Source organism: Ranitomeya imitator, chromosome 4, assembly GCF_032444005.1.
Source record: "Ranitomeya imitator isolate aRanImi1 chromosome 4, aRanImi1.pri, whole genome shotgun sequence".
Taxonomy (NCBI): Eukaryota; Metazoa; Chordata; class Amphibia; order Anura; family Dendrobatidae; genus Ranitomeya; species Ranitomeya imitator.
In genome coordinates this window covers 378,618,135-378,636,686 of record NC_091285.1, presented here as the reverse complement: position 1 = coordinate 378,636,686, position 18,552 = coordinate 378,618,135, and the positions used below count along the sequence as shown (strand labels likewise).

General features: G+C 39.0%; 1 protein-coding gene across 1 annotated transcript in view; it reads right to left on the bottom strand.

The window, feature by feature from the left end:
- Positions 1-18,552, bottom strand: part of GRM3 (glutamate metabotropic receptor 3) — a 625,324-nt gene that overhangs the window by 170,379 nt on the left and 436,393 nt on the right. The window contains exon 3 of the mRNA XM_069765166.1: positions 10,839-11,688. Coding sequence (XP_069621267.1) covers positions 10,839-11,688 — 850 coding nt within the window. The remainder of the gene's footprint in view (positions 1-10,838; positions 11,689-18,552) is intronic.

The following is an 18,552-nucleotide window of genomic DNA, read 5'->3' as shown; positions in this document are numbered from 1 at the left end:
GTATGTCATGCAAATGTAGCATTAGATCCTGATTAGTTATGCATGAGAGAAGTATGCTGTTTAATGACTTCTTTTTTCCAGCTGTCGATGCTTTTCTAGAGATTCTAATCTCTTCAATTTTATAGTGTTTACACTTTTCTATTACAAAAAACCCCACATGTTCAGGTTCATTAAGGAGTCTAAAAAATGAAAAGTAAAAAATCGAAATAAATGTCTAAAAACATATAGAAAAGTGTAAATCAACATCTTTTTCTCACTCAAAAAATAAAAAAAATATAAGTGTGCAAAAAGAAACATATTTGGTATGGTCAAGTTCGATCTACCAAAATCTAATGTTAATTAAACTGTATTATACAAAAAACAAAAAGAGAAAGAAAAAATTCTGAATTCTAGAACTGCTATTTTTCGATCACCTCACTTAACAAAAAATGCTAAAATAAAAAAACAATTAAAATGTTATATTTACCCCAAAACTTCATCAATAAAAACATCAGCTCAGGGTGCAAAATTCAAGCCCTTGGATTATGTTCACACGTTGTGGTTTTTATGCATTTTTTTTTTTACCGCAGGTAAAACCTGCTTTCTTGGTGGTAAGAAACTTGCGGCAAAAAAGCCGGTTTTGCTTAATTTTTGCTGTATTTTTGCTGCGTTTTTTGGTGTATATTTGTCTCTTTTTCATGCTGATAAAGTTTAGCGCATAAAAAAAAATCTGATTCCACTTAATCAGGTTTTGGCATCAAAAAACTGATACCTGATTTTTTTCAGCATTTTTTGCACCACCGAAATACCATTAAAAAAAGGAAAGCACTGAAAGAAGCAACATGCTCCATTACGCACAACCCAAGGTTTTGCACAAAATTCTGAAGACAAAAAAACACGCTGTGTGCATAAGATTTCTGAAATCTCATAGACTTTGCTGTTACTGTAAAACACAGGTGAACATTTCCTAACACAGCTTTAGGCCGGCTTCACACTCAGCGTATGAAAATAATAGCTTTAAAGCTGGTAATTCAATTACCGGCTTTTGCTATCTCCTTCCTAAACCCGACATGATATGAGACCTGGTTTACATACAGTAAACCATCTCATATCCCCATTTTTTTTGCATATTCCACACTACTAATGTTAGTAGTGTGTATATGCAAAATTTGGCTTTTCTAGCTATTAAATTAAAGGGTTGAATGGCGGAAAAAATTGGCGTGGGCTCCCGCACAATTTTCTCCGCCAGAGTAGTAAAGCCAGTGACTGAGGGCAGATATTAATAGCCTGGAGAGGGTCCATGGTTATTGGCCCCCCCTGGCTAAAAACACCTGCCCCCAGCCACCCCAGAAAACCTTTGTTATTTCATTAAAATAATTTTTAATAATGTGTGTGTTTTTTTAACCCTTTACTAGTATTGGATTAATAATGGATAGGTGTCATAATTGACGCCTCTCCATTATTAATTTGGCTTAATGTCACCTTACAATAGCAAGGTGGCATTAACCCTTCATTACCCCATATCCCACCGCTACACGGGAATGGGAAGAGAGTGGCCAAGTGCCAGAATAGGCGCATCTTCCAGATGTGCCTTTTCTGGGGTGGCTGGGGGCAGATGTTTTTAGCCAGGGGGGGGGGGCAATAACCGTGGACCCTCTCCAGGCTATTAATATCTGCCCTCAATCACTGGCTTTACTACTCTGGCAGAGAAAATTGTGTGGGAGCCCACGCCAATTTTTTCCGCCATTTAACCCTTTAATTTAATAGCTAGAACGGACAAATTTTGCATATACACACTACTAACATTAGTAGTGTGGAATATGCAAAAAAATGGGGATATGACATGGTTTACTGTATGTAAACCAGGTCTCATATCATGTCGGGTTTAGGAAGGAGAAAGCAAAAGCTGGTAATTGAATTACCGGCTTTCTGCTATATCGCGCAGGATGAAATATTAATATATATACATATATGTGTCTCACTGACATATATATATATATATATACCTATTCTATATGTACACATTTATTCTACCTATTCTACTGTAAGCTGTCAGTGTGATTTTACTGTACACCGCACTGAATTACCGGCTTTTCTCTCTAACAGCGCTGCGTATTCCTCGCAATTCACACTGCTGGTCCGTGTGTAATCCGTATTTTTGGGGCTTCCATAGACTTTCATTGACGTTTTATTTGCGCAATACGGTGACAAACGCAGCATGCTGCGATTTTCTACGGCCGTAGAAAGCCGTATAATACTGATCAGTAAAATACGGCAGATAGGAGCAGGGGCATAGAGAATAATTGTGCCGTATGTTTTGCGAGTTTTACGGACGTAGGTTCTGCGCTCTTACGTCCGTAAAACTCGCTAGTGTGACGCCGGCCTTATTCATTGACGAAAAGATAATAATAATAATAATAATAATTGTATTTGTACAGCGCCGTCATTTTCCACAGCACTTTACATTTTAGAGGAAACTTGTACATACAATAGACATTTCAGCATAACCATAAGCAGATAGATCAAAACAGATACCAAGATGAATGAGGTCCCTGCTCGCTAGCTTACAGTCTATGAGGAAAAGATAAAGATTTACAAGTCTCAGAAAATGATGACACGTAAAATTTTTAGTTTTACACATTTCATATTTTTTTCACCACTAGAATAATTAAAAAATCTGCAAGTTTGCTAATGTTGTAATCATAAAACTACATAAGCTACCATTTACAACATTGAGGATCTAATTATACTAAATAAATATGCTTTCTGAATTGAGGATTAGGTATATACTAGATGGTGGCCCGATTCTAACGCATCGGGTATTCTAGAATATGCATGTCCTCGTAGTATATTGCCCAGTCACATAGTATATTGCCCAGCCACGTAGTATATTGCCCAGCCACGTAGTATATTGCCCAGTCACGTAGTATATTGCCCAGCCACGTAGAATATTGCCCAGCCACGTAGAATATTGCCCAGCCACGTAGTATATTGCCCAGCCATGTAGTATATTGCACAGCCACGTAATATACAGCACAGAGCCACGTAGTATATTGCCCAGTCACGTAGTATATTGCCCAGCGACGTAGTATATTGCACAGCGACGTAGTATACAACACAGAGCCAAGTAGTATATTGCCCAGTCACGTAGTATACAGCACAGACACGTAGTATATTGCCCAGCCAGGCAGTATATTGCCCAGTCACGTATGTAACAGGTTAAAAAATAAAAAAGAAACATACTCACCATCCGAAGAGCCCGTTGTAGTTCCGGCGCTTGTGTTCGGGGTCCGGTCCCAGGATTGGTATGAGCGCAGGACCTTCCATGACGTCGCGGTCACATGACCGTGACGTCGTGGTCACATGACCATGATGTCGCGGTCACATTACCGTGACATCATGGAAGGTCCTTCTCCCATAGCATCTTTGGAAGCGGAACCTGCTGCTTGCAGTGCCGTGGAGAGGACGCGACGGCAGAAGGTGAGAATAAGGTTTTTTTTTATTATTATTATTTTTAACATTAGATCGTTTTACTATTGATGCTGCATAGGCCGCATCAATAGTAAAAAGTTGGGGACACACAGGGTTAATAGCGGCGGTAATGGAGTGCGTTACCCACGGCATAACGCGGTCCATTACCGCCGGCATTAACCCTGTGTTAGCAGTGACCGGAGGGGAGTATGCGGGTGACAGGCACTGACTGCGGGGAGGAAGGAGCGGCCATTTTCTTCCGGACTGTGCCCGTCGCTGATTGGTCGCGGCAGCCATGACAAGCAGCTGCCGAGACCAATCAGCAAATGAATAACCGTGACAGACAGAAGGACAGACAGACAGACGGAAGTGACCCTTAGACAATTATATAGTAGAAGCTCACCGTTGTAGGCATCCACGATATCATAGGTTTCGGAGGTCTAGTAAGCCCCTCAGCCTGGGCAAATCAATCCAATATAATGACAAAAAAAGCCAGAGTCTCTGATAAAATCTTGGCAGCTTTATCAATTGTTAGAATTAAGATTCTTCAAGTTGAAATGTGTCAACACCAGAACACTGTCCAGATTGTGATTTAATTCCTTGTTAATTAAAAAAATAGCATGTCATATTATTGTCGCCTTCTTGTGAACATTCTATAGAAAACACTAACGCGTTTTGGGCATGTAGCTGCGCTTATCCATAATGATTAAGGGCAGCTCCACGGAAGAAGCGCCTCAGTAGTTTTCTATGGAATATACGCAATAATATGACAATAATACGACATGCTGTTTTTATTTTTTTAATAAAGATGGAATAAAATTTCTATATTTTTACTTTTTCCACTAATCCATTTCATGGTTTACAACTTTGAACAGCACTCCCACATCCTGAGAAAATTTTCTTTCAATATCAATAGGCAACAGGATTCTAATCCCTGATTTTTTTTTAATGTTTTTCTCCTATATACAGTATGATTAATACATAAAGAAGTACATAAAGTACATTTTAATCAATAGAGCTTGAGATAGTAAAAGGTTACACAACTCAATGTGTTTAAAAAAGTTCATGCTCTGAGATCATTTTATAATAATTCCCCTGCTATGTAGTATCTTATTTGCTGTGTTTGACCATGTAGATCTGCTGGAGTCCACAGTCCCGAATAAACAAATTTTATGCCACTGATTTGATTAATGATGAGCTCACGGGGCTTATGACATGACAAAAACATTCGCTCCTGTGACAAAACAAACAGGCATTGAAATGTGTTCCTCATACAAAAGAGCAGTTGAGAGTCCCTGTAGTGTAACCAGTATATTCACCTATACTTTTTCCCCTGGCCAGGAGCTGTGAATACATGATCTTGAGCTCTATCAACTCATGGTCAGACACAGCAAATAACATAGCACTTTTTTTTTTATAACACATTCAACTGTAGAACTCATTAATATTGGTTAAAATGTACTTTGTTAATAAAATTACCTCTTTAGCTGCTACATAAAGCATAGCCATCTGAATTTTTTTTGCTACAGAATGACAAGGAACTAATATGTGAGAGAAAAACTTCATTTTTCATTTGAGTAAAACAATTATTTCAAAATTGACTGCCAAATGAGGGGAAAAAAATCCTTGTTTTAGTTCTTAGCAGTTCATTACAGTAACACATTTGTTTACCTTTCTATGACAAGATATGAAGATGTTATCAAACCCACTCATTAACTCCCACACACATTTCCCTATGATTTGTCACTTCATATACATTTTACTATTGAAACTCATTAATCAGTGAAAATAGTTTTTTGTTTCTACTAAAAAGACACAGCACAAAATTATTACTAGATTTCCTGATATGTGCAGAGAATGGTCGTTTAGATTTATGAATCACTAATTTCTGAAAGATCGTAACAACAATGCCCAGATTCCAACCCTTAGTGTGTCTGAGATGCAGTCACTGATGGTTTAGTTGTTCAATCTGGTAGAGACATGCTGAAGCTGTCAATACTTTGATTGACAGCTCAGGGTCCAGTCTGGTGCAGGAGCGTGGTGAGCTGTCAGTGTTTTGCTTGGCCGTTCAATTTGAGACTAGGAGGTACTGACTGTCTCTAGGTGTTCATTGTCCCAGGTGATTGCTCTTGCTACTTAGCAGGGCTCTAAGTCCCAGAAATCTGCCAGATGTAGATTCAGATAAGTGTGGTTGTGGTTTGTCTCTCTGTGCCTTGTGTTCTGTTTGTTGATTTTTCGTTGCCTGACCTTGGACCTCCTTGAATATCCCAACTCAACCATTCATCTTTTTAAACTGTTTGTTCTGATCTTCCTGGAATTTTGGACCCAGACAGTTCAGTTACCTGACTATGCCATGGTCATTCCCCTCTGTTTATGACGAACCATCCTGGCTTTTGACCTCGGACTCCTTGAATATCCCAACTCAAGCTTGTCTATGAGAAGTGACTCAGCGTCACAAAAAAAATGGCCAATGTAAATGGACATAAAATACTAATCAATTGACTATCTCTGTTGGTGGCATGTTCATTAAATGTTGTTTGTATCCATATGTACACAAAATATTGATGCTCATTCATCATTTGGTAACATTTACCTAATTGGAAAGAAAGGAGTTTCCTCTTTGCCAGTAGCAATTTGTTGGTTTAAAAGAAAATTCATTGTAGGAGTTTTTTTTACTTGTTCAATGGAAACATTTCTATCAATAGCATTAAAGAAGAAATAATAACCAATTACATTATGGTATGTTTATGATAAATTATGAATTGGCTTTTTGTTGATATCATTTGGAGGGCAGTATTTAAGTCTTGGATACAGAACATACCTGTAGTATGGTAAGCTTTTGTGTCTTGTGTACAATGGAAATGCATTTCTCTGATTCCAAGGCTTTATGCACTGCTATTTTGTAGCAACTCCAATAAATCACAAAATAACTTCATACCATGAGACAATATATTTTCCAATAGTCTACCAGCTGATAACATCATGCTAATTATTCATGGTACACTGTTTATTTAATGAATTTTTTAGGTCAGAATGAGAGAGGAGTGAAAAATAACCATATTGCATAAGACACTAGATTACCAGCCAGGACCCTTTTATTATAATCTGCCTTTGTTTTAGCTTCAGGCTGCTATATACAGATGATGACTATACAGTTCTTCTGTGAACTACTGAGACCAATTTCTAGTCATATGCCTGTCCCATAATATGATTTTATTGGAAATAAAAAAGTATGATGTGAGTAATAGTATCATTAGGGACCTTTCTGTGATTTTCATGTAAAGAATGAAATAGGTCTTTGAAGGCCTGACTGTGATGACTGTATGCTTCACAGTGTACACAGGAAACAGGCAGGTACCTCATGTCCATGAATAAATTAATAGGTAGACAATTTTGCTTTTAGACCATGCCCATTTAATTTCATTTAATGAAACATGAGTGATTTTATTTCTGATTGTCTGGAAAGAAATCATTTCTTGGCTGCTTTTGAAGACTGTGTGATAATATACATACAATAAAATCAACAAATTCTACAGAAGCAACAATGCCTCATCATCTCATCCTCTTTCTGATGGTGTCCCTCAAGGCTTGGCCCTAAGACTTCAACTTTCCTCCATTTATGCCTTTGGCACAACACACCTTTACTTATGACAATCCGATTTACCTCTGTAGCCCAGTTGCTTCACCTCTACATACCAGAATTCCAATATGTTTATTAGATACTCTATATCCTCCCACTTCTACTCTTGTTTGGTAAAGTTCAACATTGAGAAGACATAATGTAATACCTTTTCTCTTAAGTAGTCATTTCATCAGAGCTATCAATCATGATTAATAGCACCATACTTTCCTCTCAGAAATCTACTGAATCTGATTCAACCCTGCATTTCCAACCACACATCTAAGCCCTTAGCACCTCCTCTTGCATCCAACTCGCAAACAGTTCTTAAAATCAATATTTTCTCAAGTTGGAGATATTGTTGCTATGAACATAATACACACTCATTCATGGGTAAAAAAAAGGGAAGACCTACTACAGGGAGAGGCAACATCAACACCCAACTGATTCCTGTTTAGTCTAGAAAGACCCTAGCCACAAAACTCTAAAACACCACCTTGGACCTGGCTTCCTGCAAAGCCATCAAAGGCTTTCTCATAGCTCCTGGGGAACCAGAGAGGAAGTCGCAACTCACTGCCAACAGGAGAGGAAAGTGTGCAGGAAGATAAGAAAACTCTGAATCTGAATGAGTATAACCTCCCAGAAACCTAAAAAGGTGAAAGGAAGAGGAACTCTGAAGGAAAACCAACAGACTCACTGCAGGAATTCAACTGGTGTTTACCATGTAAGGTAAACCTCTTAGATGAAGGGCTGGAAGTTCATATAGAAGTACAGCCAGCAAGGAAGTGCAGTGAAGGATGAACATATAAAACCCAACCCAGAATGTAATAGTGCAGACCAAAATGAGAAAATAGAAAGCACTTGGAGAGGTACAAAACCAAGAAGGGGGAACAAAGACAATTGAAACCATCAGCATTTGGACAGGGAAGGCAATATTTCAGTAGACAGGGAAACCAACCACGCAGTAACAGGTCAGCAGATCAAATCCCCAAACTGAGCCATGACAAGCATAAATGCTACTGCATGCCTCTTCGTCTCCTGCCTAGATTACTGCAAACTTCTTCTCTGTAGCTTCCCATAAAACACTATTTTCCTTCTCAACCTCACTCTCAACTCTGTTGCCTACCAGTTCCATTACTGACTACCCATTGGATACAAAATTCAGTTCACATGCTAGAAATGATTTAGTAGGATAATATGTATTGCTGCAGTGTAGACCAGGGGTGTCAAACTGCATTCGTCGAGGGCTGCAAACAGGTCATGTTTTCAGGATTTCCTTGTACTGCACAGGTGATAATTTAATCACCTACACAAATAATGAATTGGTGATTAAATTATCATCTGTGCAGTATAAGGAAATCCTGAAAACATGACCTGTTTGCAGCCCTCGAGGAATGCAGTTTGACACCCCTGGTGTAGACCCCTTATAAAGATATCCCTAAGTCTGATACCGGGGTTGTTGCAGATGAAATTATTGTGGAGTGCCTCTTTAAGGCCCCCCAAAAAACTGAACTGCTGAGCGCCCCTATATGGGAAAGCTACCAGGAGCTACCCGCACCCATAGTGTGAATAAGATACTGCCCAGATCATAAATGTGATGGGTGTTGCAGAGGTTTGTCCAGCCACAAGCTTACTTAAATGGGGTAGGTGGCTGTTGGGCAGAGTGGATGCCAGGGGGGCATGTTCATGATCGCACGCAGAGTACATATACCAGGGATCAATTGGAGGTCGGTAACCCTGAGGAATAAGGAAGCATTCCTTCGAAACGTGTTGGTTGTCCTTTTTGATCCCAGCACTACTCCATAGCCCTTGTGATGTCACATGGCAGCAGGTCCCGTCGGCCATTTTTTAACTCGGCTGGTATCCAGAGATGCCACTGGCTGGGTCATCCCTGGCTCTACGCAGCATCTAGGTTTCTGCTTCTCTCCGGACCCCTTGGAAATTTTCACAACTTTGCGATCCACACTACTAGACGCTGCTTTGCAATATCCAACAGTCAACTGCCACATTTAGGTAAGCTCATGGCTGGACAAGCATCTGCAACACCCATCACATTTAAAATCTGGGCAGTATATTATTCACACTACGGGTGCGGGTAGCTCCTGGTAGCTTTCCCATATAGGGGCACTAAGCAGTTCAGTTTTTGGGGGGCCTTAAAGGGGTACTCTACAATAATTCCATCTGCAACAACCCTAGTATGAAACTTAGGGATATCTTTATAAGCGGTCTACACTACAGCAATACATATTGTCACTGAATGGATACTGGTTGTGATAATCTAGACTCTTTGTGATAAACTTGGCTCTTTGTTTTTACTCACCATCCTCAAGCGTGGTATCAATTATTATCACTTTTTAGAAGCATTTTAGTGGCAGCATTGGCACCTGTCTGTTTTGATTACCAGCTACTGAGGTTCTTGTGGTTGTGGAACGCCAGTGTGTTTTATTATATCGACTCAGAAGGATCTTCATCATAACATGTTCTGTATCCTTCAAATATTTCTGACTTAATCTCTTGTCACTTCCATACATAAAATCTCTGGTCCTCTGAGGACATTCATCTTTGCCCTCCTTTAGTCTTTAGTTCTTAAAACCGATCTTTTCTCAACTTTAGGATAATGCATAAACTACTGCATGCCTCTTTATCTTCAGCCTAGACTATTGCAGCCTCCTTCACTCTTGATTTGCATAGAACACAAATTTTCTCCTCAACCTAATTATCAACTCTGTTGCTTAAAAGTCCCATTAATGACTAACAATTTTTTACAGAATTCTGTTCAAATACTTACAGTGGCTTAGAAGGCTGTTCATATCACATACTATTTTTCTGACTTAATCTCTCTTTACCTCCTTACATGTAATCTCTGGTCCTCAGAAGACCACCATCTTTGCACATATATTGACTGATTTTCTCATAACTAGCTCCAGGATTTATCCCTTTAAAACTTTCAAAAACAACCATAAAACCTACATCTTCAGAAAGGCTTTCATTCTAAAATAACCCTGCAAACACTAAACTGCCTTATCAGCAGTTCCTACCTTCATTGTTTCCTTCCTCCTTTCCTTGTAGATTGTACGCACTCTATCCCTATGTACTAGTTTGACACTCATTTTGTCATGTTTGTTGTACTTATTTTGTACCATATGTTATGTATATATATATATTTATATACACATATTATGTATTGTAAATCTTGGTTGCATCATTTCACATGTATAATGAGATAAGGGCACTTTAAAACAAATAAACATTATGAATATTTTTGCACAACCTGTGTAGGACCACCAAAACTTTAAAGACATTGGCAGATCAATTTAAACCTTTAGTGCTCAAAAAGTTACAGAAGTTGAATGTCAATGCCATAATACAAGTCAGCATAAGGTTTGTCTAAACATTAGGATCATCTCCTGGTGTTTTAATTCTTCTTGCCTGTGGTTGAAGACAATGGTTTTTCTTAAGTTGTTTACTGTTTCTTATCCTTTTTATGCAGCAGTTTACATTCAATGAAAAATGTAGGGAATTTAAATTAACATCCAAACTCTTAGCATCTAATTATGTAGCACAACATCTGTACGCTTTGATCATTGGGTTCAAACTTTCTAATGTTTTTATCTATCTCCTTGTATACAAATTGCTTCACTTCTGCTCATATTCTCGATGGCTTAACCAGATGGAAAACCAGCAATTAAAACCGATCAAAACTCATTAATTCTCATAGCTTGTTTAATTAGTGCATTTTGAGTAATATAAGACTGTCCTGAAAGCTTACCTGTAAAGTTAACTTTCAGCAAATAATCCTTGTAGAGTGTCTTACCATCTACAGTTTTCATGGCATCACAGAGTTGGGAAGTATTTGAGCAAAGAGTCCGTTGCATTTGATGCAGGGCATGTGCCATGGCATACACTGCATTCACTACAAACATAATTTTTGATTCTTGCTCATAGTTAGAGCTGTTGATATTGAGGCGCTTGTCACATGGTTTTTCAGTTTTATTATGAAGACTACATTGAAATTTTTGCTGCCAAAAATCCTTAAACCAAGGGTTTCGATGATTGTTGCTAGGATTGAGGCTTTTAAAATACCTATCAAACTCTTTGACAGGATGTGAAGCAAGTTCTAAAGTAATAGCTCCATATGCTATATGCTCATTGCCTTTTACAATACTTTCTTGTGCACCCCACCCATCACTGGCAATCCATGTAAATGAGGCGTTAAACCTGTTGGCAGCTGCTAAAAGTTCTCGGGTATCATCACTCCGCATGAAAAGAACAACAACTTTTGCATTGGGCTTTTGTAAAAGTTCTTTGATAGCGCTGTCATAGGACTTTTTAATATTCGATCTCCCAACCTTTTCAGAAGTGGCAATGCAAATATTTCTCAGTCGTGCTTCTTGTTCAAAGGCTTCAATTCCTGTCTCCCCATAGTCTCCTTCAGAAGCTACAGTAGACACATATGTCCAATTAAAGTAACGTAGAATTTCCGCCATTGCTTTTGCCTGATAGAAGTCTGGAGGCACTGTCCTTGCAAAGTAGTCATAACGTGACTTGTCACTGAGTTTGGCACTGGTGGAAGCATAGCTTATTTGAGGAATATGGAAGAGTCTCAGTAAATTAGCCACCTGTGAATACAAAACCAGACTTTAGGAATGATATTGGTGTTTTATCAGAATGTAAAATACATGAAAGAACAATTGGGTTTTTTAACAAATTTTTCTTAAAGGGGAATTCCCATCTCAAAGATACTATTCCAATATGTAGTAGGTTTATTATTATTATTAATAATAATAATAATAATCATAATAGCAAATATGTCACTTTTGCAATGTGCAGGACATTGCAGTAGTTTCCTTATCCATGGTTATGACCAGTAACAACGAACTAACTGTCACTATGAGTGGTCGTAACCATGAATGCCTAAGCTACTGCAATGCCTGCACATGGGGTAAGCAACATAGCAAATCAGAAAAACTATGCTACATTTCTAATTGCAGAAATTTGTTCTTATTACTCCTACTACTGTACATATTGAGATAAAATCTTGGAGATTGGAAAACCCCTTTTAAACCAAAAGTACAAGTAAATATAAGAAACCTTCTAATATACCTTATTATAAAAAATGCATCTATATTTATCAAACTTCTTTCCTTCTACATTTGTTCTCCTACATTGATCAATGTCTTTCAGTTCACTTGTAAAAATAAGTCTTCGATGATAACACTGGTCTACAAAAAAAAAAAATAATAATTTTCTGGCATGGACTTTAAGAACAGTTTTAGACTAATTTGAGGGTGCTGAATTCAAATCTGATCTTATAATTTCTCTATCACATCACGTTTTTGCGCTATAGGTATATAGCCCATTTTCATGAATTCCATGATAAATATAAGTAGTATATGAAACGTGCCGGTTTATACGGTTCACTAAGGTAAATTTAGTTTTCATTTAGTCTCCCAATAAATGTGAGAATATCTTTGATTTCTTTGAACATGCATAATTCCCATTTGTTATGATAACACCCTTGTTTCTGTGCTACTGGGACAGTAAAGCTACAGCAGAGCATTGGGTGAAAACAGAATGGCCTCAGCGACAGAGTTTGGCATCGGGTGATAAGAATGTCATCCATGATCCTCTAGTGGATAGGAAGGACATTGTCTTTCCTCCCTTACACATAAAACTAGGATTGATGAAGCAGTTCGTCAAAGCTGTCAATCACAGTGGAGAATGCTTTAACTATATATGTTCAACTTTTCCTGGTCTTAGTGAAGAGAAGAAAAAGGCTGGAATATTTGATGGACCTCAAATAAGAACACTTATGAGAGACCCAAATTTTATCATATCAATGAATGAGACAGAAGAAAGAGCTTGGAATGCATTTTGTAATGTGGTGCAGAATTTTCTAGGGAATAAGAAAGCAGACAACTATGAAGAGATTGTGGAAGAGCTACTAATGAGTCTGTGAAATCTTGGATGTAGAAAGAGTATCAAGATTCACTATTTACACAGCCATTTGGACTTTTTTCCAGAGAACCTTGGGGATGTGAGCGAGGAACAAGGGGAGCGTTTTCATCAGGACATTAAAACAATGGAAGAACGGTATCAAGGCCACAGGGACTGACATATAATGGCTGACTATTGCTGGAGCTTGATGAGAGACAACCCAGAAGCTCTACATCACAGATCAGCCAAGAAAAGAAAGTTCAAATAACTGCCATTTGTCATTCATCTGTGTGCTATATATATATGTGTTTTTATATTTTGTAGTTTAATTCTGTAGATATTTGATTTGCTGTACATAGACTTTGTAATATTTGTTATTCCTTGATTAAAAATATACAAAATGTAGTACCGAAAATCATGTGTTTTTATCATAAAACATTAGGAGTAATTTTCATCAAAAATTGAAAATATCTCGAAATCCTGATGTGATAGCCAAAAACGGAGTTCATATTCGTAATCAGCAGCCAAAATTGACTTAAAATATGTTTTAAAACTTTTTGCCAGAAAAATTGCGTTGACCAGTGTATTTAGATTACAGTTCATGATAGTCTAAGGAGAGGTAATGAATGTTAAATATCTCTGTAGTGAGCTTGTACTTATATATTGCATAAAGCTGGGATATAAATGTTTTCATGAGGTCACTCTGATGTTATAAGATAAAAGAATTAATTTTGAAAATCTGAAAAACTGCCTTGATAAAACAGTACAAGAGGGCATTTCTATATTTTCTGCAGATTTCTGTCATATGTACAAACATTTGAGAAGTGACATAATGGAAGCTTCAAAGACTACCAAAAAGATGCAGGTATAATCATGAGGAAACGGAGTTACTGTCCATAAATAATCAGATTTTTATTAGTTAACAACCACAAAATTCTAATATTGATACAACAAGTTTCTACAATACATATAAATATAAACCTAAAACAAAAAAGAGGGGTAGTGGTAGCAAAAGAGATGGAAAGACACTGCGTGGATATACCCAATGCCAAAAGATCCTTTCATAAAGTGCTTAGTGCAAATGAGAGCTGGGCTAGGATCAGGGCACTATACAGTATTCAAAGTACGTCATGACAATTGTTGTTGCCAATTACACTAAGCCGTGCGCAAAGGCTCAGAAAGCTATTTAGTAAAGGTATATTAATACCTACATATAGAAGTGCCCAGATAAATCTTACCCAGATGCTGGCAGTTAGGACGCTCCACGCAGTGGCCCCAACGCGCGTTTCGCGTCAGCTTCGTCAGGGGGCAGTGCTGCTACATGTCAAAAGGGTATCTTATAAAGGTTGCTCTAATTATCGGGATTCAGCCCACATGTTACGGCGCATGTTACCGCCCGTCCGGCAGGGAATTACATCCCAGGCGGCATCCAAAATGGCGCCGCGGTCAGTTCCGCCGGAAGTGGCGTCACTGAACCGCACGCGTCATCAACGGCGCCGCCTGCAATGTCCCACAATCCAGACGCAAGCGGACATGCGCACAGTGGGCCCGGGCGTCCAAGACTATCAGGCCAATCATCACAGGGACAAGAATAGAGAGGGGGCAGTGTCAAAGGGCTCAGCAACCACAGCGCCAGCCGCTGTGCTGCGGATGAAGAGGTTTTAACCCATTAAGGAGCTCATTTTCAAATAGTGCCACATTGTGTAGAAAAATATACATATATATGATACCCAGTCAGGTCGCAGTGATGGTTATAAACAATATAACAATAAAGGGGTGTGAATACTATTCTTACATATAAATGCACAGTATAATACAACAGGCATAAAAAACGAGAGAAAAAAGAGAGAGAAAAAACTCTCCAAAGATAAAAAGGAATTTTACATAGTATACTAAAGCTATACTAAACAATTATATAGCATACTTATCCAAGCAACTATATTGTGTTTGTTATACTAGAGTTTAATAGTTTGACATTAAATCCAAAAATATGTTAATCATAATGTGATGTGAACAGTGAATATCCATAAATTTACATACAACAGTGCATATAGCCACAAATAATGAACTCCTATATAAAAAAAGACACAGGAATATAATGATCCATCTTCATTTATCCAAAGCTGCTGTCCTTTCAGAACGCACCAACAGAAGAACTTCAGAATGATCGAGAACGCTGCATCCCAGAGGACACGCCTCATCGTGACAACACAGTCTAGACCAAGCCGCAAAGCCAGCCCCATGGTACGTACACCTAGAGCAACATACTATTGTGAATATAGAAAAAAAGAAAAAATTAATAACAACATACAACAAACACAAAGCAACACCAAATAAAAACAGATAAAAACCGGAGACATGTACTACAAAAAGGAACTAAAACTCAATTGCTCATTGAGACCCGCTGGAGCAAGTGTATTCAGTATGGTAATCCAGCGGCATTCTCTTTGAGATAGTTTCCGTTTGGCATCACCACCTCTAATTCCCATATGAATTTTTTCAATTCCCCATACTTTGAGTTCTTTAGGGTTGCAATTATGGCACTTCCGAAAATGTTTCGGGATTGGTTTTAAATTTTCCACATCTTCCACCTCAGTTGCCGCCTTAATATCACGCACGTGTTCACGTACACGGATTCTCAACTCTCTTGATGTCAAACCCATATAAATGAGTTTACATGTACATATCGCAAAGTATACGACATAACTCGTACTACATGTGATATGATCCATTATTTTAAACTCACGCTTGCCATCAGATGAGCAGAAGGTGGAAGATCTAACCATATTTCTGCAAGCCATACAGTCACCACATGGAAAAAAGCCATTTTTAGGTTTTCCAGCTTTGAAAGGATCATATTTCTTAGCCACGTAGTGACTGTGTACAAGTATGTCTTTGATGTTACTACTACGGCGTGATGTCATTAGAGGTCGTTCAGAGAGGCAATTCTTGAGTAGGGGGTCAGTTTTTAGAATGGGCCAGTGTTTATTCAAAACGCATCTCATCTCGTCCCACCTGTGGTTAAAGGTTGATATAAATCTAGGTTGGTTATCCTCCATCTTACCTCTAGCTTTCTTATTGTCACCCAAAAGATCATTTCTACATGTCTGTTTTGCCCTTCTATACCCCCTCTTGATAGTCCGTCTGCTATATCCACGTTGGTGAAATCGTTCCCAAAGATGCAGGTATAGCACACATTTTTTTTAACTTGTGCCCCACCCATTATATAGGTCATTCCCCCAACCTACAATATTTGAATAAAAAAATGTCATACAAGTCCCTAGAGCACACCCCAAAATAAAAACAGAACCTACTCAAAACAATGCAAAGCACTCATTAAAGCACATAAAAAAATTGCCCCAATCCCGGTTCTTTATACAGACCCCAGCTTCTTATGCACACACCAGCTCCCCGCACCACTTACAGACTGCAGTGCAAACCTCAACTTTTTACAGGCCCTAGAAGAAAACAGCCTCTGTTTACAAAAGATCAGACCCTAAAACTACCTATTTACAAACCCCAGACCAGCCACTCAGCTATTTACCTTTTTCAGTTCTTGAACTTGCCTTCACTCACAGGTGAAATCCATTGGCTATGGAGGTGCTTGGGAGCAGAGGCAACACCAAGGGACTTGGGAAAAGTAAGTATTTGAGGAGGAGGCTAAGAGATTTGATAACTATTCCAAAAGATCTAACTTTTTTTAACTACTGGAGAAATCTGCTGAAAGAGCTTTCAGTGGCACTACTGTGACAACTGGAGGATAAGGGCTATGTGCAATAAAGTTGTTTTCTATGTTGTGAATAAGCCTCTGATTATCATGGGCTGCATGGGGGAACTTTTCACTAAACTTACCACCTACTAGGTGGTCTAGCATAGAACACAGTTCTGCCCGCAGTCACTGTGTTTTTTGAAAAAGTATTATTGGGAGATAGTACTATGGCATGGTTCTCTGAAGTCTACAGTCATGGTTGAATTTGTTGAAGATAGCCGTAGGCACTACTATAAATTGTGGTGCACAAGTAGGTGCCCAAACCATGGTCAAATGAAAGTGAGATTTAATTGAAAGAGAGTACATACAATATTGACGTTTTGGTCTCAGGTTAGACCTTCATCAATGTACCCTCTGCTTGTGGCTGATACAGCTATAAATAGCAGGCTACACTTGGCGCCGGTGCTGTGCTGTGCGGACGCGGCATCCACCGCTCGTCCTGATGCTCTGCAATAGAGCTGATAGAGCTGTGTCACTTGCACACAGTAACAAAGTAGTTATGATGCTAGATCCAATCCCTGTTAACCTCACAGGGGATTGAAGCCCACTAAGGGGTAAGTAGCAAACAGTGGTCACATAGTCAGCAAAAGCCCTCAACCAACTCCTTTCCAGAGGTACCGGAATTCTAATGGCTAGATGCCAGCCCTGAATCCATACAAACTCCTCTCCGGAGGTGCCAGAATTCTAACGGCTTTCCGCTGACCCCGGGCACATGCTGACAAAGACCACACTGTTGCAATGTCTCATTCACACATGGAAAGAGGTTGATACTAGTGCACCAACGTGCGGCTCTGAGACCCTTTTATATGTCCAGCTCAAGTCCAGTCAGACAGGACCTTACTTGCGGACCAGCATTACTGCACTAGAAATATGAAAAATGAGAGCTTTTAGCGCATAAAAATGGCCATATTTATGTGTACCTCGTAGCCACTTTACGGCATCTCTCTTATACGAGGTCCTACGCTTGACCTACCTCATTGAGAATAAACGTCTCCATCTGAATGGGTACATGTGAAACCTCTTCTTGGACTCAAATTCTCACTCTCTGTGGAGGGGTATTAGACCTACTATAATTAAAACACCTGTGGCTAGGAGGCGGGAGTGCACGATCAGAAGGCTAGAGAATACATTTCAAAAACCTGACCTGCACATCCAAACATAGACTGAGTGTGAACAGGTGCTGAACCCAGAGTCGCCAACTCGTATATAGTTAAGTAAAAAGGGCAGCACACTGCAGCGCCAAAACATGCAAACTTGAAAACACGAAATTTGAACTGCTTTACTGCACTAGAAATATGAAAAATGAGAGCTTTTAGCGCATAAAAATGGCCATATTTATGTGTACCTCGTAGCCACTTTACGGCATCTCTCTTATACGAGGTCCTACGCTTGACCTACCTCATTGAGAATAAACGTCTCCATCTGAACGGGTACATGTGAAACCTCTTCTTGGACTCAAATTCTCACTCTCTGTGGAGGGGTATTAGACCTACTATAATTAAAACACCTGTGGCTAGGAGGCGGGAGTGCACGATCAGAAGGCTAGAGAATACATTTCAAAAACCTGACCTGCACATCCAAACATAGACTGAGTGTGAACAGGTGCTGAACCCAGAGTCGCCAACTCGTATATAGTTAAGTAAAAAGGGCAGCACACTGCAGCGCCAAAACATGCAAACTTGAAAACACGAAATTTGAACTGCATTACTGCACTAGAAATATGAAAAATGAGAGCTTTTAGCGCATAAAAATGGCCATATTTATGTGTACCTCGTAG